General features: G+C 38.5%; 1 protein-coding gene and 1 pseudogene across 5 annotated transcripts in view; both read left to right on the plus strand.

Annotated features, from left to right (window-relative positions):
- The window catches only part of HDAC9 (histone deacetylase 9), an 847,690-nt gene that overhangs the window by 812,966 nt on the left and 8,962 nt on the right, over positions 1–25,762 (plus strand). For all 4 annotated transcript variants that reach the window (XM_081102525.1, XM_081102526.1, XM_081102528.1 and 1 more), the window contains one exon: positions 10,528–10,675. In XM_081102525.1, coding sequence (XP_080958651.1) covers positions 10,528–10,675 — 148 coding nt within the window. The remainder of the gene's footprint in view (positions 1–10,527; positions 10,676–25,762) is intronic.
- On the plus strand, positions 20,855–23,026 carry LOC308527274 (phosphatidylinositol N-acetylglucosaminyltransferase subunit H-like; annotated as a pseudogene). The gene is made up of 2 exons: positions 20,855–20,903; positions 22,311–23,026. The product of its transcript is annotated as a phosphatidylinositol N-acetylglucosaminyltransferase subunit H-like (transcript).

The raw sequence follows: 25,762 nt of genomic DNA on the forward strand, positions 1-25,762 counted from the left end.
AACCCTAGCAACTTCCCTCCTTCAGTTTATCATCCTATTGCTCTTCAATAGTTTAGGATCAAATTCTTGAAAAAGATTTCTATCTAATTATCTCCATTCTCTCCAAATCCCTGTCAGAACCACTATAGTCTGGTTGTGATCTCATTATGGTTACCAGCATCTTTTCTGCTGCCAGATTAAAAAGGTTTTTTTACTTATTTATTAGTTTATTTATTTATTTATTTTAGAGAGAGTGGAAAGGAGAGGGAAGAGAGAAAACATTGATGAGAGGGCGAGACATCTATTGGTTGACTCCAGCATGTGCCTTAACCAGGGCTGGGGATCGAACCTACAACCCAGGTACATGCCCGTGACCGGGAATGGAACCCACAACCCTTCAGTGTGGGAGCTGACACTCTAACCATTGAGAATACCTGCCAGGGCTAAAAAGTTGTTTTATTAAATTTTTATTTTGAAATTATTTTAGATTTAGAGAAAAGTTGCAAAGAGAATACAGGGTTTTGTGTAACCTTCACCCGGCTTCCCCTAATGCTGGCATCTTGTATAACTATAACACAATTATGGAAATTAACAGCAATACAATCCTGTTAACTAAACTGCAGACTTCCTTTGGATTCCACCAGTGTTTCACTGATTCCCTTATTCTGTTCCATAATTCAGTCTATAACCGACACATTGCATTTAGTTGTCATATCCCAGTCTTTTCCCATCTGTGATAGTTCCTCAGTGTTTCTGTGCCTTTTCTGACTTTGACTCTTCTGGAAAACGCTGCTCAGTTATTTTGAAGCTTGTTTCTTAGCTTGAGTTTCTCTGGTATTCCTTCATGAGTATATCTTTTATAAGATTGCCACAGCAGTGAGGCAGTCCCCTTAGTGCATCAGATCTATGGTACATAATGTCAGCATATCTTATTATTGGGAGGTTAACATTGACCAATTGATTAAAGAGATCTCAGTGTTATATTACAATGTTTCCCTTTGGAATTAATAAATATTTTGGGAAAATATCTTGAGATTATGCAAATGTCCCGTTTCACCTCAAACTTTTGCTCATTAATTTTAATAAAAATTTTACTCTCACCCTAACCTGTTTGGCTCAGGGGATAGAGCATCAGCCTGCAGACTGAAGGGTCCCGAGTTCGATTCTAGTCAAGGGCATGTACCTTGGTTGCAGTCACATCCCCAGTAGGAGGTATGCAGGAGGCAGCTGATCAATGTTTCTCTCTCATTGATGTTTCTACCTCTCTATCCCTCTCCCTTCCTCTCTGCAAAAAATCAATAAAATATATTTTAAAAAAATTTACTCTCTTCTTTATTAAACTAAGGCAGGTCTGCCATATCTAAATCACTCACTGTGGGCCACCTTTCAGTCCATGGTTTAGCCAATCTGACAAATGGGCTGTTAGAGCCCCTCCTAACCTCTCCTATAGCTGCAACATTAAATGCAGAATCTCCACTAAATCCTTTTCACACTATATATTCTTTTTCTAAGTATGCAATATGAATAATTTAGTTCAACCCTCTCCAGTTTTCTCATCTGAAACATAAGGAAAATGATAGAATCTATCTCACAAGAGAGTTTTGAAATTATATGAAATTACATGTAAAATTCACTATCATAGGCACTCAATAACTGATTCTTATCATTTTATTTATTGTTGTTTTGACCCAGAACATAGCTTTATAGTTATCTTAACATGATAACTCCAAAAACCTGAATTCCAGATGTTTATTGAACTTCTAGCTCAGCATCTTTGCCTTCATATCACAAAGGCACATCTAGTCAACATGTCCAAAGCCATTGGCATTATTTTTTCCCCAAACCTCTTCCAGGTTTCTTGATTCAAGTAGAGGGCATCCCATCTTTCCAGTTTTGTTAGACAGGAACATAGTAATTACCCTTCATGTTGTTCTTTCCATTGCTATCTACATAGAGTCCATTACCCCATTCTGGGTTTTTTTCTTTGTTTGTTTGCTTTTTTACTCTTTAAACATTTCATTCATCCATCCACATATTTCTGTTTCCATGACCACTCTCTCCAATCAGGCTTCCATCTACTTCTCTTGGGCCATTTCTATATCCTACAAAGTAGTCTACCCACATCCACTCTAGCTTTCTCTAGTTTATTCTCTAAATTGATGCCTGGGTGATCTTTTACTAAATAAGGCATACAAGTCTGGAGGTGAACAATGTTGTGCGGTACAATGTTAGATAGTAAATATATATATATATATATATATATATGTATATATATATATATATACATATATATATATATATATATATATATATGCACATACACACACTGAGTGGCCAGATTATTATGACCACCCCATCAGTACTTCATTGACACTTCCAAAAATACTGAATATTGAAAACTTCCTAAGCAAATACTCTCAAGGTTTTATTTATTATTATTATTATTATTATTATTTGCAAAACTATTTCACTGATGGGGTGGTCATAATAATCTGGCCACTCAGTGTGTGTGTGTGTGTGTGTGTGTGTGTGTAGTTGTGTTTCAGCTGCGTAACTGTTTCACTGTAGCAAGGAAGTATAGTTGTGTTTCAGTGAAACTTTATTCGCAAAACCAGGGTGTGAGACCAATTTGGTTTCTGAAAAATGAAAAATCTGAAACAAGTGGTAGCTGGGTAGAATGTTGAAATAACAGATATCAACCAAGACTCCAGTTGTAAAGGACACCTACATTTCTGGTCTGAGCAGTGGAGGGAGAAATATTCAACATTGCTGCCACCTGGTGCACCAGACAGGTGTGCTGTAGCCACAGCTGTGGCATGCGTGAAGCCACCAGACTGCCAGAAGGTGGGGTCCTGGGGAACATAGAATCCGAGGTTAGGTGTGGATAAAATATGTTCAAGGAATAGGGGGAGCAATCCTGAATGCAGTGTCTATTCTCTGAATTTTTTTCTATAGAAGTTTTGACAACTTTACATTATAATTCTGCAACTATTTTATGGTTAGTTACCTTTTTCTTAAATTTTGCCATCAACACTATAGGTGGAAATGTGCGCATAATGACTGTGCATGTTAAAAAATTTAGTGCTCAATTGCTATTTCCCAAGATATATTGGTAATTAACATATAACTTGCACAAAATATTTCTCAATATTCATCATTCATCACAGGGACATAGTTATATGAGTGACAGGAACAATGAAGATACATGCTGCTGAATTAGTGGCAATATCTACAGTACTTTAAAATTTATTAATTATTCAAAACAAATATAGAAACTAAGTCCAAAGGAGAAAGTTTAACAAGTGCAATTGCGGAAAGTGCATTTAAGTATCACACGATGAAACCCAAATTTTTAAATGAATTTTTACTTCCAAGTCTGTTTGTTTTTTCCCAAGCTCCAAAGTGAGGTAATAGTTGTTATTTGTTAACTCCACCAGAAGAATCTTCTGCTTAAATGATAATAGTGTTTTCAGATATTTCAATTAGAATCACCAATTAATTCTAATGGTTTTTGTAACATTCATGGAATCAAAGTGAAACTTTGGAAATAAACCTGCCAAAAATAAAACATAGAGCATTATTGTGAAGACTGTTGTAAATTACAGTGAAAATCTAAAACTGACAATGAAATCATTTGACTTTGTATTAATATGCAAATTTAAACTTTAGGGAGTTTCAAATTTAAATTTGAAACTGTTTAAATTTAAACATAAAAATATGTTTGGCATTAGCTATGGATTGTACAAAATTAATAAATTGTGTGACTTAATAAAAATTATAAATTTAATAACATTTTATTTTTAAATTCCTTTAAAAAAGCAAAAGGCTTGTTATCCTAATGAAAATTAAAGCTATTCTCAAAACTTTAAATACCTCTATATAAGCACAGTTAGGGTGAAATGCAGTTAACTGAAATACAATGCTTTTTAAATACAGCTGTTATTAATGGCAAAGAAAATAAAACAGCTCAACCCGACAGTATAAAATTTCTCTCTTTGTTGCCCATTATCAACTATAGTAATATTTAACTACTTTATAAATGAGTTTTCTGGATTTTTATTACTTTTTTTTCTAATTAGTTAGAAATAATCAAAATATTCAATAAGTGGACCTCTTACCCCACTATAGAATGGAGTTAACTACATTCTATAGGAATTACTCTTTGATCAGAAATAAAAGAAAAGCAGAAAAACATATATATGGAACCTTGTCTTTGGACACTGGGCAACAGGCAGTGAAAGCCTGTGATCCTCAGGGGAAACAAACAGGGAAAGAGAAATAAACAAAATGAGTCCTATAATTGCCAGAGTGTACTAATGAGAGGCAATTCCCAGGCTGCATCATAGAGGAGAATCCTCATAGAGTCCAATGGTTTTTCTGAGTTGAAGATAAAGTGATCAGAATTTGGGGAGATTGAAATATCTAGAATTTGTGAGGTAGAATATTTGAGATGAAGTTGCTAGAAAGAGCTCCATGCATCTGCACAGGTGTTTCTTAAACCTTTGTCTTACTTATCTTTACATGCATGAGGTGAAACACCACAAGGAACTAACCAATGGAAAACAGTAAATTAAACAATCCAAGGTATTTACACAGAATTGGAACTAGTTTGTATTCTTGCTAGCCAGAGTGGAGAGACCTTGTAATGCACAAGGCATCATGTAGAGACATCACAATGGCTTCATCTTCGTTGTAGGGATAAGTCAGCCTGTGCCACAGCCTGCTCTGATGCACTCTCACTGAGTACAAGCAAGCCTCAAAAGGACCATACTAATGGCATGTAATTTACAAGGCCAACAATTCCAAAGAACACTACAAAATTCAACAACCAAAAATGTTCCAATTGCCAATGTCAAGAATCCAGTTGAAAATTACCAGCCATGACATAAAGTAGGAAAATATGACCTGTGACAATAAGAGAAATCAATGAACAGAAACTGACCCAGAAATGCAAGGTATGATGGAATTAGCAGACAAAAATATTAAATAGTTCTACTGTGAAGCGGAGAGAGCACATATAATGCAGAGAGATTAAAAACATAAAAACCAAGGAAATGCAAGTTTTAGAAAAGAAAAACACAATATTTAAAATAAAATTTTATACTCTGGAAGGACTACTGGCATATTATACATACAAGACAAAACCCACCAAAATCAAATCAAAAAAGAAAGTGACATTGAAGAAGTAACAGAAACTATATATAGTATATCAGCAATATATTGGACAACATCAATCAGTAAAACATATGTACAGAGTCCCAGAAAAGGTGGTAGTTGGGGAATATTTGAAGAAATAATAGAAAAGGGTTTTATAAATTTGATGGAAAACTACAACTCCACGGATCTGTGAAACTCTATGAATCTCAAGCAGAATAAACATGAATAAAATCATACTGAGAAACTTCCTAATGAAATCTTAAAAGAAACCAGAGGGGAAAGGAAATCATATTACATACCAGGAAAAAGATAGAGATGATAAAATAAAGATAAGAAATGTTTTGAATCTCAAAAGTATTATGTTAAGTGAAAGAAGCCAGATATTAAAGACTGTGGTTCCATTTATATGAAATTCTAGAAATGGCAAAAGTACAGTGGCAGAATTTCAGTGATTATTAGGGGCCAAGAAGGAGAGTAAGAAGTTCACTCCAAAGGCCAAAGGAACTCTTTGTGGTGAAGAAAATATTATATTTTGACTTTTGTAGTGGTTATATGACTGCATACATTTGTCAACATGCATCATAACCTGCCCTTAAAATTGGTAAGTTTTTACTGACTGTAAACTATACCTCAGTGAAGCTGATAAGAAATAGTCATGAAATGAAGCAAAAATATCAGTGTCAAAGGGAAAACTTTTGGTAGATGTGTTATTTCTAACACATATGTCAGCAACTACCTATTTTTTAAAATTCTTTATTGTTTAAAGTATTACATATAGTATTACATATGTCTCCTTTTTCCCCCATTGACCTCTCCCCAGTCACTGCCACCCCTCAACACATGCCTTCACCCCACTTAGTATTTGTGACCATTTGGTGCTTATATGCATGCATACACATCCTTTGGTTGCTCTCTTACCCCCCTCCCCACCCTCCCCCTACTTTCCCTCTGAAGTTTGATGGTCTGTTCCATGCTTCTGTGTCTCTGGATCTGTTTTTGTTCGTCAGTTTATGTTGTTCATTATATTCCACAGATGAGTGAGATCATGTGATATTTATCTTTCTCCGACTGGCTTATTTCGCTTAGCATAATGCTCTCCATGTCCACCCATGCTGTTTTCAACGTGCTCATTACCAAAACCAAATTGGTTTATACTGAAGTCTGATTTTATCTGCAAGGCATCCTCTCATGGCTTCTATCTGACTCTGTGACACTCCATTTATGGCCCCCACCTCTCTAGACTTTCTGCATTCCATTATCTAGTTTTTACCTTTATTTTAGATTCATTCTATAGTTTACTTTTCACCAGCCAAAACACAAGGGCAGAATAATGAAGGCTGATCATCCAAAAGAAAAAAAAAAGTGCTGAAAAGTGGGAAGATTACACAGTAAGGAAAATGAATAAAGATAGGGGATATGACCAAAGAGGGAGTGTGCCTGTCTGGTTTTAATGGAAAACTCTTTGCCAGCTTTATTACCTTAGAAGAGCAACCAGTGGTGGCTGGCTACCAATATTTTACTTTTTGAATAGTAGCTCCTGAAAACTCTATTAATAAACCTTGGTTCATTTCTCTTATGTGCTAATAGGCATATTATTCCCATGTCAACTTATATGATTTTATTGCATACATTCCTGAAAGAAAAAAAAATTATACCCATTGTGTGAAAATATAACCTATAAATCGGGGGGTTTGAATTGGCTGCATATTTCAGCCTGTGCTATGCATACTTTAATTATTCTCCTTTACAGATAGAGATAGTGGTTTATAAATACATTACTAATGCAGAATATTTCCCTTGTTTTTATAGGCTTTGCCAGAGGCCATATTGAATTTAAAGTTTTGGGTTATTTCTGAGTCAAGACCCTCATATACATCTGGATAAAAGCCAAACTTCTAATATTTATTCTTAACTTAGCAGGATATTTTATACACATTATGTTTTATTCAAAAAGGTCTTGGCCATTTAAAAATTGTTGTACTACTCACATACATAAAGATCATGTCAGTCATTCTGCTGAGAGATTGTTATTAATGGTTCATACCTTCTGTCCTGATTGTATTTTGGGATAAAGATGTTTGTTTTGTCTTATAACCAAGAGATCTCCTCTTGAAGAAAAAGTAAAATACTTGCAAATTAAAGCCAATGGTTATTCTAGATGTGCCATGTTATCTAAAAGTATTTGCTGACCTCTTCAAGGGTTCATAAGCTAACAGAAAAGTAAGAGTTTCTGCCATAATAAATTTATTATAATATCCAAGAGTGATTCATAACGTGAGATCAAAAGAATCATAGTCATCGAGAATTAGAGCAGAAAGTGACCTTTCATTGTCATCACCCATGCCTAGCATTTTATAATTGTGAAAAATGTTTCCCAGAGTGTTCAAAATGCTTTCTCTGGGACTCATGAGGACTCTCCAATCTGAAAATCATGACTTTTAGTTCAGGACTCTATCTTTGATGGACTTCTTATTAATACTCTTCAATGAGCAAGCATTTGTCTCCAGTTTTAGGTGAGCTTTGTCAGTGACTTACACCTGGTAATCATGTGCTTACAATAGTATTAGGTTATAAGAAAGGAACAGCAAAAAGATTAGTCTCAACATGGTTGTCTCATTTGGTGCAATAAACCCATGCCATTAAGCCAATAAAAGGTAGATCAACTGAGTCATATATCTAAGGAAAGGGTAACTGTCATTACCAAAGGTGATTCCTTTGTGAAGAGTATATATAATTCTTTTGCAATGTGTAAAATTTTTAAGTTGGGATTTCATATACTGAGTCTGTCTCTCTATTTTTATATGTAGTAAGAGGAGGATAGAGGAGGACGAAATAATGGACAACCACAGAATACAGAGAAAGAGACATTTTGGAATCAGGCAGTCCTAATTGAGGGTTTCAGCTCCTCTGCTTGCTAGCCATGTAACCTTAGAAAAAAATTATCCAACATTGCCTACACAGTCATGAGGATTAAATGAAATTCTAACTCTGAAAGCACCTAGCACAGTACTTGCACATATTCGGAGCTCAGTAATAGCAGTTTCTCTTTCCTGTAATGTTTATAACATAATTTAACCCATAAAACACCAGCTCCCTGTTTGTCATGGGCCCCATATTAGTCACTCCAGAGAAAAAAGGAAAGCATGTCATCCAGCATCACCAGCTTCATGAGCTAAAATAATGTTTAATAATAATATTTTTTGAAACTCAGTACAACTGAATGCACTTATAGACAGAACACAGCATTTCCAACCAGGGCAAGATTATAACACATAGTGACCTAGAGAAGTTAGGGTCTTGTCATGGAACTGTCGATTCAGGGTCATCTTACAAAGGTGAGAGAGGTGGGAGGGGAGGATTAAAGAATAAGCCAAGGTACGTGTTCATTGCCTACCTCCTAAACGTCTCTTTAGTCCCTCCTCATTTCTATTATGTCATTTCCTTTTAATTTAGAAATCATTTCCCCCTGGACTTTTGCCAAGATGTGAAATTGGTTTCCTGCCACCACTCTCCTCACCTTCTAATCTATCATCCATGATCTCTCCAGAAGGTTCTGTTACAACTTAAACTTGATTCCCTGCATCTTCTGCTTAAAATGGCCCTCACACCCACAAGGTGAAGTCCAAAATCATTGGCATGTTATTCAAGATTGTGTGTTAATTACCCAGAACTATCAGTCATCACATCCAGACTTTTTCTATGTTCCAGTTATGCCTAGCAGTGGATTTTGTACCCCAATAATCTACAGAAACTCAAGTTTCTGCACATTTGTATACAGTGTTTTCTTTTCCAGGGATACCTCATCATCACCACCTCCGTTTCTTTCAGCTTGACTAAATTCTGATGGTCTCTCCAATACTCAGTCAGGTGTTATTTTTTCTGGCACTTCTTCTCTCACCTTCCCGTCATCATAAGTATACTAGTATGTTCTACTTATTTCCTCTCCAGGACACATGGGTCCTTTTTACACAAAATTGTCATTGTTGGTTTACTAAAAGCGCCGTTTCAACTTGACCATGAGTTGCTTGATGCCAGGGAAGCATCACTGTGTCCTCAACATCTGTCACAGCCTTAGCTTTCAAAAAATAGTTTGTGGGTTCATTCATAGTTAAAACTGCGATTATGTGATCCGAATTAAAAGCTTTATGATTCTCAGACTTGGGTCAGACCAGGTGATCACAGCAGGAGACACCTATGTCAGGAGCTGGGGAGATTGGGTCTCCTCCCCTGACAGGACATTCATTTCTCTGTGAAGCAGGAAGATGAGGAAAGGTCAATCAGGAAATGTTAGTAAGAGCTGGAAGGGGTTTGAGGCCATCCCCTTGCTCTGTGTTGGAGAGCGTTGTGCTAGAGAGCGTTGTCACCATGAGGTAGTGCTGGGTCCAGAACCCAGTTATCTTTCTTTCCGATCCAGTATTCATCCATTTGCCTTTCTTCTCTGGTGGAACTTGTTTTATTTTGTTGTTGTTGTGGGGTTTTGTGTGTATGTGTGTTTTGTAACTAAGGAAACAATGCCTGCCAACTTTCTGCCTAACTGGTCAGGCTGCAGAGGTAGTTCTAACCTGGTAAATCATGTTAGCACCGAGGGCGATTCTCCTGCTTTGATTTGGGGTGACAAAACACTTCCCCCAAAATAGCTTAGGGGCTGCAAGAAGGTCATTAACTCTGCTCTTTCATATGTATCCCACTGGCATGTTCTCGTGAAATGACCTCCTATTTTCCTCTCATTCCCCTTCCCTGCCTCAAAAAAAAAAAAAGAAACATCCCTGTGACATATGGAGGGGTTCCAACGTCAGCCAGTGCATATATTAAAGTTTTAAATCAATTATTGTTCTAGTACACACCCTGGGGCTAAGAAAGAAAGAACATCCAGGACTAACAAACCTGATTGTTCTGGCAAAGTTGCCATTCGATTCATGCTGGCAATTCTGGGCTTTTCTTTTTCTTTAATATTCCAACCTCATTAAAAAAAGTTAATGGCTCAAGTAGCAATTTTCAACATTACTATTTCATTCAGTTTCTCCCCAAGACTTCTGCCTCCCAGTCTCTTGAGAGTTTCCAAGGGGGCACAGTGCCCAGAATTTGCTTCATTAGTTGCAGAGACAGCTGTCAATCTGAGAGTGAGTTCATTAGACCTGGATTATTCCTCGCTTATTACCTTCTAAGCAAGGCAGAGACTCCAGGTTGGGACTATGAGCACTTAACAATTTGGCATTCTTAAACTGAGTCAAAGACTTAATCATAACAGTTAAGATACCAAATTACAACCATGTATAGCATGGTGAATTTTAACTTAACAGCTACTCTGAGTTGGACCTAGATGAGTATTCTGATTAGTGCTGCTCTAGCTAAAATTCCAATAGTTTGATGCATGTGTGCGTGTTTTCCTAGGCAAGTACTGGAAGTCAGTAAGAATGGTGGCTGTGCCAAGGGGCTGTGCTCTGGCTGGGGCTCAGTTGCAAGAGGAGACAGACACCGTTTCTGCCCTGGCCTCCCTGACAGTGGATGTGGAACAGCCCTTCGCTCAAGAAGATAGCAGGTATGGATCCAGCATGGGGGAATCATTAAGGTCAGTAACCTCCAGGCTCATCATTCACGTTCCTGAACCCCTCTCCAGACTTACCTTCACCTGTCTCCGCCCCTTCCACCACCTGTCTTCTCCAAAGCCACAGATGCCCCAGCACATGCTGTCGGCTGTCAAGAATTCATTCATTTGTTTCCTTTTTCCTGGGAAACATGAGCTGGAGCATGTGGTTGCAGTTCACAGAGAAATGGCAGGGATGAGATAGACGGTGAGAAAAATCACTTCTTGTTGGATAATTTCCTGCAGATTATTATGGAAAGAGCTGCTTATGGGCTTACCTTCTATCCCTAGTTATCTATGTTTTTCCAGATGGTCTGTTCTTTCTCTCATCCTTTTGAAATTACTGATATAACCAACAGAAAAAGAGAGAGTAGAAGCTGGAGGTATTGTTAGTCAGTTGGATCACCTATATACACACAAGCTCTTACATGTATGACTCATTGAGGTGCAACAATTAGATAAAGATGGAAGTTGCCTCCAAAAGAGAAAGGGATGTGTGCAAAGGAAAGGTGTGGACTTGAGTCTGATTTTATTTCATAGCATGATAAGAAGGGATTGATTTCAGTTAGTCTTCATATGAATGAATAGAGCTTTCAGGGGGGGAAATAAGGTTGACAGATTGCATTTGCTTATTTTCCTTTTAAGAAATGTTATTGGTTTATGCATTTTGATGTTCATCGCACTATCCTACAGACAATGCTATAAGCAGAATTTCTTTTGAATCTACTATGACCAAAGATACCACAAATGTCCATCCATTAATATTGGTGCTTTCTACAGCTGACTTCAAAGCCCCAATCAATTCCTCAATTTGAACAGTTTGCACTTGAAAATTACTTCTGAGAATGAAATCCGACACCCTCTGTAAATAACATCACCATTAATTACACAGATTCTGCTACTAGTACACACATTGGCAATTTTCCCAAGAATGCACAAATTTGAACAGTTTTAGCTTTATTTTACTGAGCATTCAGAGTGTAATGGATTTAACATCTTGTTTTGGTCAAGAGCAGGAGATACACTGAATAAGAGATTTCACTTTTATTTTTTCTTACCATAACCACTTAAATAACAGATTACCAGCAGGGAAAGAAAAGTTGCACAGTATTGTATTAAAAGGCACCATCATATGGGCATCTGGAACATACGGGAAAACTTATTTTATGTCTTTGATAATATGAACTAACCCCCTGCCGTTCCCAGCTAAGAACTGAACCAAGTTCATAATCCAAAGGTGTTGCAATTATTCCCAAGGCCAAATCCAGTTAGTGTCTGTCATTTGAGGGCTATAAAACTGAGGGAACTAGCATCTGTTAGTGTTGGATACAAAAGGAGAATAGCAATTCTTGAGAATTCATTTAATGTAGAGAAATGAAGCTAAATTCCAGCCTGGGTAAAATGAATTATAAGTAAAATTTCCCATTAAATTGCAGAGTTTAGAATAATTAAGAACAACAATGCCCAGGCTGGGTAGCTCAATTGATTGGAGCATCATCCATACACCAAAAATTTGCAGGTTCAGTTCCAGGTCTGGACACATACCTAAGTTTTGGGTTCAATCCCTAGTTAGGGCACATATGGGAAGCAACCGATCCATGTTTCTCTCTCACATCCATGTCTCTCTCTCTCTCTCTCTCTCTCTCTCTCTCTCTCTCTCTCTCTCTCTCTCATCAATAAAAACATATCGTTGGGTGAGGATTAAATAAGTAAATAAAATTAATTTTTAAGAAAAAATAATATGTCATGAGCCCTACGTAATGTAAAAATCTCAGCACTTTGGCAGGACCTAGCTCTGTACGTGTGCTTGTTTACCCAGGTAAACAGGGTGCCTGACTTCTACTAATCCAGAGGGACTCAGCCCTGGCTTCAGTTCACAGTGATTTTTTAGCTCCATCTCATGGCAGAGAGAGAATGGGAATGGGAATGGGAATGTTTTGACATACAGGGAAACAGAACTGACATTTGCTGCCTCAACTCTTATTTGTTTACCAGTTTTAGACAGACTGTATCAATTTTGATTGATTTTTCTTGTGGGAAGGAAAATGGTTTTGCTTGAAATATTTTCTATGGCTTTGAACTCACTGTTTCAGCAGAGGAAAAGAAAAATTATTCTAGAACTGGCTTTTGCATTTCTATTGAACCATGCATGGATTTCATCAGAGTCAGAGAGAAACCTTGAAAGTCATGAGGCATTTATTCCTTTTCAGGGGAATGCTATCCGAATTGTCCCCCGACTCAATACAGGAAAGATGACTTTCAGAATGAGATAGAAAGGTGGATGTATTATTGGGCCTTTGTTATGAATGCAATGTTCTAAGTGCACAGGAAATTGAAAAATTAGAAAAATCAGAGAGTTAAATGGATGGAAAAGGGTGAAGGCAAGATTCTTTTTATAGGCTATTCTTGCCAGTTATTTTGGAGGATATATTGGTGTTTGGAGTGAGATGACTCATTTTGTACTAAGATTTTGGGTAAAGCAGCTCTTTTCCTGGCCAACTCATATCTGACTCATTTACCACTAGTGAATACGGGATAAAATGCTCCTGGCTCAGAACCATTGTAAGTATTTTTTGTTCATTTTTCTTGGATGGGGGATGGGGGTGGAGATGACAACACAGAGCAAAACAGCCCTTTCATTTTTATAACTCATTAGTGGACCATTATTTGAAAATGTTGATTTTGGGGGATTCATTCTGGGGGTGACTGAAATACAGTTTTCAAAACCTAATTTTCAGATGGCAAAGAACTTGAGTGGGAAAAATGATTGATGGATCAGCAAAAGCAAAACAAAAACAAAATATGAAAAAAAATTAAGTAGGCCAAGTTATATGTTCAAGGAATATTAAGCAGATAGGTCTGGTCGTATACAGCATATTGTTTTTAAAAGAGAGTTGTGTTTTTAGCAGTTTTTTGTTGGCCAGGAGGCTGTATCTTTAAAAGATTCTAATTTGCATTGATCACATATGTGTTTCAAATGCTTCTACTTTGAAAAGCTCAAAGCAGTATTGAGGTTTATTCTTGGATACCTGTTCAGAATCTGCTGAAAATCAAGAAAAAGGTTGCTGTGTCAAGTAAGACTTCAGGATGTTCAACTATTGAGTTACTGGAAACACAACTGAAAGTTAGGTTTTTCAAATGTGAATTTGACCTATTGATTATATCAGGGATCATGTTATGTTTCCTTAATACAGTCTGATCTGGTTCTTTATTTAATCATTTCATCTTCAAATTCAGGTAACTTCTCTCATGAATGACATAGTTTCAAATCATTATATAATATAAAAGCATGAGAAATATATGACAGGCCATTTTGTATCTTGAGTAACTATCTTATTCAAGAGTATGAAAAAAAAGTGTAACAATACACTGGAAAATCCCAAGTATCATCTGTTTTAACTCTGAATGGCCTATCTGTAGTGCCAAGGACATTGATAACCCCATTTTCCTATATCTTAAGGTTTATATAGAAATACAGACCACTATTAAAAATACATATTCATGTCTAATGTCTAATATATTAGAAAATCAACTTTGTTTTCCATCCTTTAGGAGTGTGTCTCCAAGGCTTCTAGACACTAAAATATTGCACAAGTATGCAAGTTTCTGACTTTTCTCTATGATACCATGATTTTGAGCACTTGTTTATCTAACTACACAAACATACCAATATAAATTTTATTCTTAATTTTCATCCAATGTCAACAAATCCTTAGTTGAAAGGTGGGCTGAGATTTGGAAATTCCTGGGAAAAGGAAGGATAGTCTGTCCCTTATTATCTTTTTCCTCCTCTTCCTGGGACCATCTGTTTAATCTCTGTTTTCAGTGCTGAACAGGCAGTCTTGCAACATGTGTGAAGTCTGACTTAGTATTTTCACAGCTATCATCTTACAATTACAGAGGAAGGACAGAGTGTGACTCCACAATCAGCTGGCCTAGATAATAATAATCTCCAACTTAATAATTGTGTGGTCAGGGGCAAGTTACTTGTCTCTCTGGGCTTTATTTTCTTTGTCTTCAAAATGAAGGGAAAATTTCATAGGGTTTTGAGAATGAAATGACAAAAATACATCCCAAGAACTTAACAGAACACCTGACACATAGTAAGAACTCAGTAAAGGATGGTTTTTATCATTGTTTTCTATCATATTTCTTAGTCTTCACTTTGCTCTATCTTTTCCCTTCTTTAATACATCATTCATCATAATGATCTATAATACTAGGATATAGTGACTGTACCTGGGCATCTATATATTTAACTGTTTGTAGGTTAAATCAATAGTATAGTCATTAAAAACAAGATTTGGACAAATAATCACTAAGCAGTAAGTTGTTTCAATTAACTAATCTGTGGTTAGCTTATTTAAGAACTTCCATGATGCCAAAGACATTGTAGGTAATAAACAAATACTTATTAAATGAATAAATCCAAGATAGAAGGCAAAACATTGTTAAACATAACATTGATAACATAACGTTTTGTGATGATACCTAAGCTCTTCTTCCTATTTATTATGTTTTCTGAGGGAATCAGCATTTTTATAATTTTATGAGTTTATGAATTTTGTGAGTTTATGAATGTGTATTTTACCTTTATTTTCTTTCATAGTACTAATTGACAGTGTGCTTTTTCAAATATGTTGAATAACCAGAATCCATAGTACTCACATCAAAAACATGGGTTGACTGGGGAACCACAACAAAGGAAGAAGGGGGCAGTCAAGTATCTCTTGGAATAAAAAAAGGAATTGACTTTATGGGGGAAGGAAAATTCAAAAGGGATGCTGGCAGATCACAGGATTATCTTCCAACTTACAGAATGAGGAGGAAGAAAATGTGCTTTGTGCATTCTTTAAACACTTGCTGATTTTTTCTCTGTGGGAGACAAATGTTGGGAGCCAGGGTCACAAAGCTTCCTTGCAGTCCTCAAAACATTCACTTACTTGGGGATTGTATTAGTTTCCAATTGCTATCTTTAAAAGTTACTAAAACTCAGTGGCTTAAAGTGGCAAAAGGTCAGAAAGCTGACAAAGATCTCTTGGGCTAAAATCAGAAGCTGGACGGGTCTGGTACTTTCTGGAAGCTGCAGGGAAGAATCTGTTTCTTTGACTTTTCTCATGTCTAGAGGCTGCCTGCATTCCTTGGCTCAGGAGCGCCTTCCTCTACCTTGAAAGCCAACAACTTTATATCTCTCTGACCTTTCTGCAGTCATCACATCTCTCTCGAACTGAAGAAGAAAAGCTAGGAAACTTGGCTTAAAAAAAAATAAACAGGAAGATTCTCTACCTTTAAAGACTCATATGATTACATTAGACATACCAGGATAATCTATACCAGTGGTTCTCAACCTTCTGGCCCTTTAAATACAGTTCCTCATGTTGTGACCCAACCATAAAATTATTTTCGTTGCTACTTCATAACTGTAATGTTGCTACTGTTATGAATTGTAATGTAAATATCTGATATGCAGGATGGTCTTAGTCAACCCCTGTGAAAGGGTCGTTCAGCTGCCAAAGGGGTCGCTACCCACAGGTTGAGAACCGCTGATTGATACTAATAAAAGGGTAATATGCTAATTAGGCTGAATAGACCGGAGATCTTTCAGGTCAAAGCCATGGTGGTGAGGGCTGAGGCAGAGGCGGTTAGGGGCGATCAGGCCAGCAGGGGAGAGTGGTTAGGGGCAATCAGGCCTGCAGGGCGAGCAGTTAGGGGTGATCAGGCTGGCAGGGGAGCATGGTTAGGGGCATCAGACAGGCAGGCAGAGGCAGTTAGGGGTGATAAGGCAAGCAGGCAGAGGGGTTAGGGGCAATCAGGCAGGCAGGCAGAGTGGTTAGGGGTGATCAGGCAGGCAGGCAGAGTGGTTAGGGGTGATCAGGCAGGTAGGCAGGTGAGCGGTTAGGAGCCAGCGGTCCCGGATTGCGATGGGGATGTCCGACTGCCAGTTTACAGCCTAAACTGGCAGTCGGACATCCCCTGAGGGGTCCTGGATTGGAGAGGGTGCAGGACAAGCTGAGGGAACCCCTCCCTACCCCCCGTGCATGAATTTTGTGCACTGGGCCTCTAGCTTAGAATAATTCTCCATCTCAAGGTCCTTAACCTTAAGCACATCTACAGAGTTAGTTATGTCTTGCAAGGCAACATATTCATAGCTTCCAGGATTAGGTTATAGATATCTTTTGGGGCTGTTATTCTTCCTACCACAGGATCAGACATGAGCAATCAACTATAAGTGACAAGTCATTTTAATAGAGTGAGCTGCAGAATGAAACAAGACCTAACATTGGCCAAGAACTAGGGACCAAATCATAGAATTAGGACAAGTGAGCCAGGGTGAAAGAAAATGTAGGATTTTACCTAGTAAATAAGAAGAAAGGCAGCCGAGAGAGAGAAACTATTGTGTGTTTTGTGTTTTTTTTTAACTTCTACTGCCAACACAGTCCAGAGTACTTTCATCTTTCATCCAAATTCACAGTAGTTGCCTTACTAATTCCCATATACATTTTGCCTCTTTTCTAATCTATTTTCTACACAGCAATCAGGGAGCTCATGCAAACTATTCAAAAAACAACTAGAGAGCAAATCTTGCCATGCCTCCACTTGAAATGCCTTTCCATCCATTAGCATTAAGATTGGCATCCTTAACAAGACCCATAACCCTGGCATGATCAGACGCTTGCCTTCAGTTTGTGCCTTATCTCTGACATCTTTCCTCTTTGTTTGGTGATCTGCTTTCCAACATGACCTTGTTTCATTTTTTTTAACTACGATATACCTGATAAACCTGAGATGCACAAATCAAAATATTTGTACTTATTCCATAGTCACATACACACCACCCAGAACAGATCAAGAACATTTTCATCACCAAGGAAGTTAATTTGTGCATCTTATTAGTCAATGCCACTCCCACCAGAAGTAACCTTTTTTTTTTTTTTTTTTTTAACACTGTAGATTAGTTTTGCTAGTTCTTGAATTTAATCTAAAAGGAATCATGTAGCCGAAACCGGTTTGGCTCAGTGGATAGAGCGTCGGCCTGCGGACTGAAAGGTCCCGGGTTCGGTTCCGGTCAGGGGCATGTACCTGGGTTGCGGGCACGTCCCCAGTGGGGAGTGTGCAGGAGGCAGCTGGTAGATGTTTCTCTCTCATCGATGTTTCTGACTCTCTATCTCTCTCCCTTCCTCTCTGTAAAAACTCAATAAAATATATTTTAAAAAAATAAATAAATAAAAAAAATAAAAGGAATCATATAATATATATTGCTTTTTATCTGGCTTTCACTCTACTAAGCATAATGTGTTTGAATCCATTCAGTCAGCAGTTTGTTCATTTCTATTATAATGCATGATTCCAATGTATAAACAAAGCCTAATTTCTTTATTCATGCACATGTGGATGAGTGTTTGACTTGTTTCCATTTGGAGTTGTTAATTTTATTTCTGCTTTTTAAAATTGAGATATAGATATAATTGACATGTAACATTGTATTACTTTCAGGTGTACATCATAATAATTTAACATTTGTGAATATTGGGGGGGGGGGGAACACACCACAATAAATCCAGTTAACATTCATCACCACACGTAGCTACAAATTGTGTTATTTTTTTATGAGAATTTTTTTAAGATTTACTCTCATAGCAACTTTCAAATATACAACACATTATTATTAACTATGTAGTCTCCATGCTGTACATAGATTCCCATGACTTATATTTAATTATAACTGGAAGTTTCTACCTTTTGATCACCTTTACCCATTTTGCCCTACCTCTGGCAACCACCAATCTGTTTACTGTCTAAGTTTAGGGTTGTTTTTTTAGCTTCCATATGTGAGATCTACAGTACTTGTCTTTCTTTGTCTGACTTACTTAACATAATGCCCTCAGGGTCCATCCATGTTATTGCAAATGGCAAGATTTCCTTCTTTTTTAAGACTGAATAATATTTCATTTTATATATATATATATATATGTATATATATATATATATATATATGTATGTGTGTGTGTATCTAATTTTCATTAAGCATTTATCTATTAACTAGAGGCCCAATGCAGAAATTCATGCTAGAGTAGGCCTTCCTTCCCCTGGCTGCCAGCACCGACTTCCCTCCAGCACCTGGGACCTGGGCCTTTGCTCTAGGCCAGAGCCACCGCCTCCATCTTTGTCATGTCAATTTGCATATTCCCTCCTTATTGGCTGTGGGTGCCACCATCTTTGTTGCAAAGTGATGGACAATTTGCTTATTCTGTCTTTATTAGATAGGATGAACACTTTGGTTACTTCCATGACTTAGCTATTGTAAATAATGCTACCATGAACATGGGGGTACAGATACCTTTTTGAATTAGTATTTTCATTTCCTCCATGTAAATACCCAGAAGTGGAATTTCTGGATCATATGGTAGTTCTATTTTTAATGTTTTGAGGAACCTCCACACTGTTTTTCATAGTCATTGCAAAAATGTACATTGCCTCCAACAGTGCACAAGGATTCCCTTTTCTCCTCATTCTAGCCAATACTTGTTATTTCTTATCTTTTTTATAATAACCATTCTAACAAGTAAGAGGTGATATCTCATTGTGGTTTTGATTTGCATTTCCCTGATGATTAGCTGATGTTGAGCACATTTTCATGTACCTGTTGGCCATCTGTATGTCTTGTTTGGAAAGATGTCTATTCAGGTCCTCTGCTATTTGGGGCTATCATGAATAAAGATGCTATGATTTTTCTTTTTTTAAATATATTTTTATTGATTTCAGAGAGGAAGAGAGAATCATTGATTAGCTGCCTCATGCATACCCTCAACTGGGAATCGAGCCCAAAACCCAGGCATGTGCCCTTGACCAGAATTGAACCCGGGACCCTTCAGTCCACAGGCCAATGCTCTATCCATAGAGCTGATTTTTCTTTATTGTGGTAAAAAGCACATAACATTTACCATCTGAACCATTTTTGAGTGTACAATAACTACCATTAAGTATATGTCCACTTTTGTGCAACATATCTCTAGAAAATTTTCACCATGTAAAACAGAACTCTAAGCCTATTTAACAATAGCTTCCCTTCTCCCCCTCACCCCAGCTCATGGCAACCATCATTCTGCTTTCTGTTTCTAAGCATATGACTACTTTAGATACCTCATATAAGTGGAATCATTCAGTATTTGCCTTTTTGTGACTTGGCTTACTTTGCTTAGCATAATATCCTCAAGGTTCATCCATGTTGTAGCATATGTCAAGACTTCCATCTTTCATATGGCTGAATACTTCAATGAATGAGCGTGCAAGTATCTCTTCAAGATCCTGTTTTCAGTTCTTTTGGATATATACCCAGAAGTGGAATTACTGAATCACATGGTAATGACATTTTTAATTTTTTGAAGAATCTAACTCTCTGAAATTTTGTTCACATTTTTATTTTGTGAACAGAAGCACTCAATTTCTCTGACACATACCTAGAAGTGGAATTGCTGAGCTGACAGGGTGCTATGTTTTACTTTGTAAGAAACTTCCAAAATGCTTTCCAAAAGGGCTATGCCATTTTTCATTCCTATCAGCAATGAATGACAGTTCCAGTTGCTTCATATCCTCACCTACACTTTGTATAATCAGTCTTTATAACTAAGCCTTTCTAATGAGTAGTCAATAGTATCTCATTGTGGTTTCAAATTTTCTCCAAAGAGCCATATTCATGTTCACATCAGACCTTCTTGGCACATACCCTTTCCTCTGTTTGGATTACTCATCTTGTCTTCCTTATACTCCCACTAACTCTATGCTGGCTTCTCCATTCTCTTCCACTTATAGTTTAGATCACAGATCAAATATTTCTTCCTCTCCTTGGAGAATGTCCACTGACCATCAATCCCAAAATTAGATCAGGTCCCCTGCTTTACTTTTTATGTCTCCTCTGTAGTTCTAGTGCCTAGAACAGAGCTATATGAATACTATATACTCAGTAATTATTTCTTGAATCAATGAAAAGTTCAGTATACAAAGGCATGCCAGCTTTTGGGGAGCTGTGGGGCTTTGGAATGAGCCCTCATAGCTGTGGAAAGGTAAATTATGACAGCCATGCTAGAAAGCAATTTACTACCAGTTAGTATATGCAAAGCATATGACGTAATAATCATGCTCCTGGGACTGTATACTGAAGACATTCTCACCGAGGGTCATTCGAGTACATGTTCTAAGAAGTTCATTACAGCTTTATTAATGACTAGAGGCCCAGTGCACAAAAATTTGTGCATAGGGGGCAGAGGGTCTCTGAGCCCAGCATGTGCCCTCTCGCAGCCTGGGAGCCCTCGGGGGATGTCCACTTGCCATTGGGGAGCAGACCTAAGCTGCAGTCAGACATCCTTAGCGCTGCTGAGGAGGCGGGAGAGCCTCCCACCACCACCACTGTACTGGCAGCCGTCAGCCTGGCTTGTGGCTGAGCAGAGCTCCCCCTGTGGGAGCACACTGACCACCAGAGGGCAGCTCCTGCATTGAGCATCTGGCTCCTGGTGGTCAGTGTGTGTCATAGTGACCAGTCATTCCCAGTGGTTCTGCTGTTAGGGTCAGTTTGCATATTACCCTTTCATTATATAGGATAGAGGCGGTGCACGGGTGGGGGCTGGCTGGTTTGCCCTGAAGGGTGTCCCGGATCAGGGTGGGGGTGCTGCTGGAGTGCCTGGCCAGCCTGGGCGAGGGGCTGATGGGTGTTTGCAAGCTGGTCACACCCCCTTCAGGGTGGGGTCCCCACTGGGGTGCCTGGCCAGTCTGGGTGAGGGGCTGATGGCTGTTTGCAAGCTGGTCAAGCCCCCCCTCAGTGGGGACCCTCAACCCATGGAGGTTTGGCCAGCCTGGGTAAGGGGCTGATGGCTGTTTTCAGGCTGGCCACACCCCCTTTAGGGTGGGGGGTCCCCACTGGGGTGCCTAGCCAGTCTGGGTGAGGGGCTGAGGGCTGTTTTGAGGCTGGCCAAGCGCCCCCTGGTGACTCTCCTTTTTTTTTTTATTCTTGGATTTATTTACCTTCTATAATTGAAACTTTGTTGCTTTGAGTGGAGCTCAGAGCCAGCCAGGAAGCTTGGCTTCCTCCATCACTGGAGCAACCAAGCCTCCTGCTCACTTCAGCTCCATGGCTGCCGGCCACCATCTTGGTTGGGTTAATTTGCATATAGTCACTCTGATTGGCTGGTGGGCATGGCTTAAGGCGTAGTAAAGGTACAGTCAATTTGCATGTTTGTCTTTTATTAGTTTAGATGGGTAGATAGGAGGAGTCAAACCCAGGGCCCAGTATTGGGAGAATGAATAGTTAAAATGTGGTGAATGTACACAATGGAGATGCCACATAGCACTTGGCAGCTACAGGCTAGAAAAACATAAATACACCACTGGGTGAGAATATTAGGCAAGATTAATTATACCTGTGTATATAAAAATAAAATTTGCATAAAATAAAAATACTATAATATGCCCACAAAACAGTAATACATAGCGTTGAAGAATGTCTTGTGAACAAAATCGTGTACAAAGCATGCATTATATTGCTTGCCTTGGAGGAGGACGAGGAAGTAGAATATAGGGATTAAATTAAACCGGCAAGGATTCGGGCCGGTGGCTGTGGTGGCAGCCAGAGCAGTGGACCGTAGGGGTGCATGCAGTCCCATCATAGAGGATGAGCTGAGCTTCTCGGACATCTCGTCCTGCTGCGAGTTCTGCCTCAGCTGTCCTTGGCTCTCACTGCGCTCACTCACCAGTGTCACCTGCTCCATGTGGTTGGTGGCTCTTCACCCTCTGCGAGAACAGCATGATTCTCTCCGCTGCCATAGTCATCACCCTCAGAAACCTGCTTGGTTACCTCCATTTTGTGAAGCTTGATCAGAAGACTCTGTTAATCACTGATTCCCTTGGCGTCCAGATGACTTCATCCTATGTCTCTGGCAAAGAAAGCACCACCCTCATTGGGGTGGGCAAGGTGAAGGATGTTATCATTAATGAGGCTATTTACATGCAGAAGATGACTGCCTACCTCTGCATTTTATTGAATGATCCGGTGGAACCAAATGGGATATACCAAGTAGTATCTGTCTTCCAGAGTGCCAAGCCCCAACTGGACTGCTTGATTGATGTGTACAGGAGCTGCCAGGAGACCCTGGCACACTGGAAAGCCCCATCCACAAGCCCATGCGCCCGGCTTTCAGAAGGCCCGTACTGTCCTCCATGGGAAATGACTCCCAAGCCCCCGGGTGGTGTATTTTCTGTATTCAAACCATCACGTGGACACTGGCCGAGGAGCCGGGATGGAAGCAGTGGACCTGAGAGACACAGAGCAGGTGACTGGAACCCAGCTCACTGTGTGATGTTGAGCAAAGCATTCCTGGCATTCCAGTGCCCCCTTATAAGGTATGTGTACGTCACCAACTGAGAGGAGACCGTAAGAAACGATATGTCAAAGGTCATGTTGACAAAGAGCACTTTGTGAATTTCCTAAGCACATTCAAGTTCACTTTTTGTTGAAATTTGTGGAGCAAGACAATGGGAAACTGGTATCAGATCTCCTGAGAAAGATAATTTCCAAATGTTTAAAAGTTAAGAAAAAAAGTCCAGCCCTTCAGAAGACTGGTGTCTGTCCCCCTAGCTCCTGTGTCTGTACAGTGTTAAATATGATGCCTCTCTTAAGAAACAAGTCTCCTTCAAAAACAAAAATTAAACCAATAAAATAAGATGTATCTTACTAACTGACATTATTAATATTAATTAAATACTGTTTTAAAAATCATAGGATATGAAATACCCATTTAAGGGGAAATAAAAGAATATAATTTTATGCTACATCTTAACTGAAGTTAAGTTCTTTCTGATTTTTATTTGTGTAAAATATCATGACCTATGATTGGTGGACTGAACTAATTCTTCCCTTAGTATATAAAATGTTTGCCCTTCATTGAAAGAAGACCCTTAATGTTAAATTGGCTTGCTGTAGTAGAAATTTATATATTTCAATTAGTTGAACTATTTTACTAAAATTTACTTTTAGAGGTTCTATTTGGACCATACTATATCTCTATCTCACTTAATTAAAAATAGAATTAAATTCAAAGATAAAAAGATTCATATCTCCCCTTCCCCCATCCCTTTCCACAACTGTGTTTTTGTTCATCAAGGTAAACTTTGTTTTTCCCTTTTATATATTCTTTTTTTTTATTGCTTAAAGTATTACAAAGGGTATTACATATGTGTCCTTTTTTTTTCCCCGCCCTTGACAACCCCCTGGCCTCCCCTACCCCCCAGTGTCTTATGTCCATTGGTTATGCTTATATGCATGCATACAAGTCCTTCGGTTGATCTCTTACCCCCCTCCCTCCTGCCCCCCAACCCTCCCAGGCCTTCCCGCTGCAGTTTGACAATCTGTTTGAGGCAGCTCTGCCTCTGTATCTATTATTGTTCAAAAGTTTATAATGGTCTCTATTATCCATGAATGAGTGAGCTTCTGCACAGAAAAAGAAACCATCAACAAAACAACAAGAAAACCCACTGCGTGGGAAAACATATTTGTCAATGTCATATCTGATAAGGGCCTAATCTCCAAAATTTATAGGGAACTCATACAACTTAACAAAAAGAAGATAAACAATCCAATCAAAAAATGGGCAAAGGACCTAAATAGACACCTTTCAAAAGAGGACATTCAGAAAGCCAACAGACATATGAAAACATGCTCAAAGTCACTAATCATCTGAGAGATGCAAATCAAAACAACAATGAGGTACCATCTCACATCTGTCAGACTGGCTATCATCAACAAATCAACAAACGACAAGTGCTGGAGAGGATGTGGAGAAAAAGGAACACTCGTGCACTGCTGGTGGGAATGCAGACTGGTGCAGCCACTATGGAAGACAGTATGGAGTTTCCTCAAAAAACTGAAAATGGAACTCCCATTTGACCCTGTGATCCCACTTCTAGGAATATATCCCAAGAAACCAGAAACACCAATCAGAAAGGATATATGCACCCCTATGTTCATAGCAGCACAATTCACCATAGCTAAGAGCTGGAAACAGCCTAAGTGCCCATCAGTAGATGAATGGATTAGAAAACTGTGGTACATCCACACAATGGAATACTATGCTGCTCTAAAAAAGAAGGAACTCTTACCATTTGCAACAGCATGGATTTAACTGGAGAGCATTATGCTAAGTGAAATAAGCCAGTCAATGAAGGAAGGTAAACTTTTATGATTGCAGTAGAGAACCCCCACACTTCTCCGGATGATTGACAGAGAGAGCCCCCATATTTCCAGAGCAGCTCTTCTCACTCTTTCACCAAAAACAAACAGTAAATGGTCATCCCAAGCAAGTTCATTTTCTAAGTGTTTTGTAAAGATGATTTCTTTAAAAGTCACCTTTTAAAAATATTTAGACATATAAAACTTTTACTTAGGGACAAGGATTGAGTAAAAATAGCACCACCTACATTGGTAGCCATGGATATAAGAAGGGAGATACTATAACTCATTGCAATGGCAGACATAAATAACATAGTTTTTCTGTAACTATTTAACACTTTACAGTGTATAAAGCATGGTTTCTTAAATTTACTCACTCGAACCTCATACCCTTAGGTCAGGAATTATTATTTCCATTTTAAAGAGAAAGTGGTCATCTAGAGATAGTGATTTGCTCAAATTCAATTTTTAGAAAGTGGCAAAACTGGGACTTAAACCTTGAAATCCAGGATATTTTCCTCATTTGCTATGCTACTAACACTACTTCCATGCTTCAAAACATGGAGAGAATAGTTATATGCATGTGTATTTGATTCATTAGAAGGTGGGGAGCAGTAAATGAACTACTTTCAGAAAATGGTTACTATAAAATTATTTTGAAGGAAAGAGACACATCTGATAGAAAGCTATATATTGTACTGGCAAGTCCACCTGTTTCAACAGAAGAGGCTCCAGTTCTGCCAGTGATGGGGTTGCACTGCAGACACCCTGATGCTGTCCTCCTGCCCCAGAACCAGAGCAACAAGAATCATGAAGAATCAGGGAAA

Source organism: Myotis nattereri (genome assembly GCF_964212035.1).
Source record: "Myotis nattereri genome assembly, chromosome: 11".
Taxonomy (NCBI): Eukaryota; Metazoa; Chordata; class Mammalia; order Chiroptera; family Vespertilionidae; genus Myotis; species Myotis nattereri.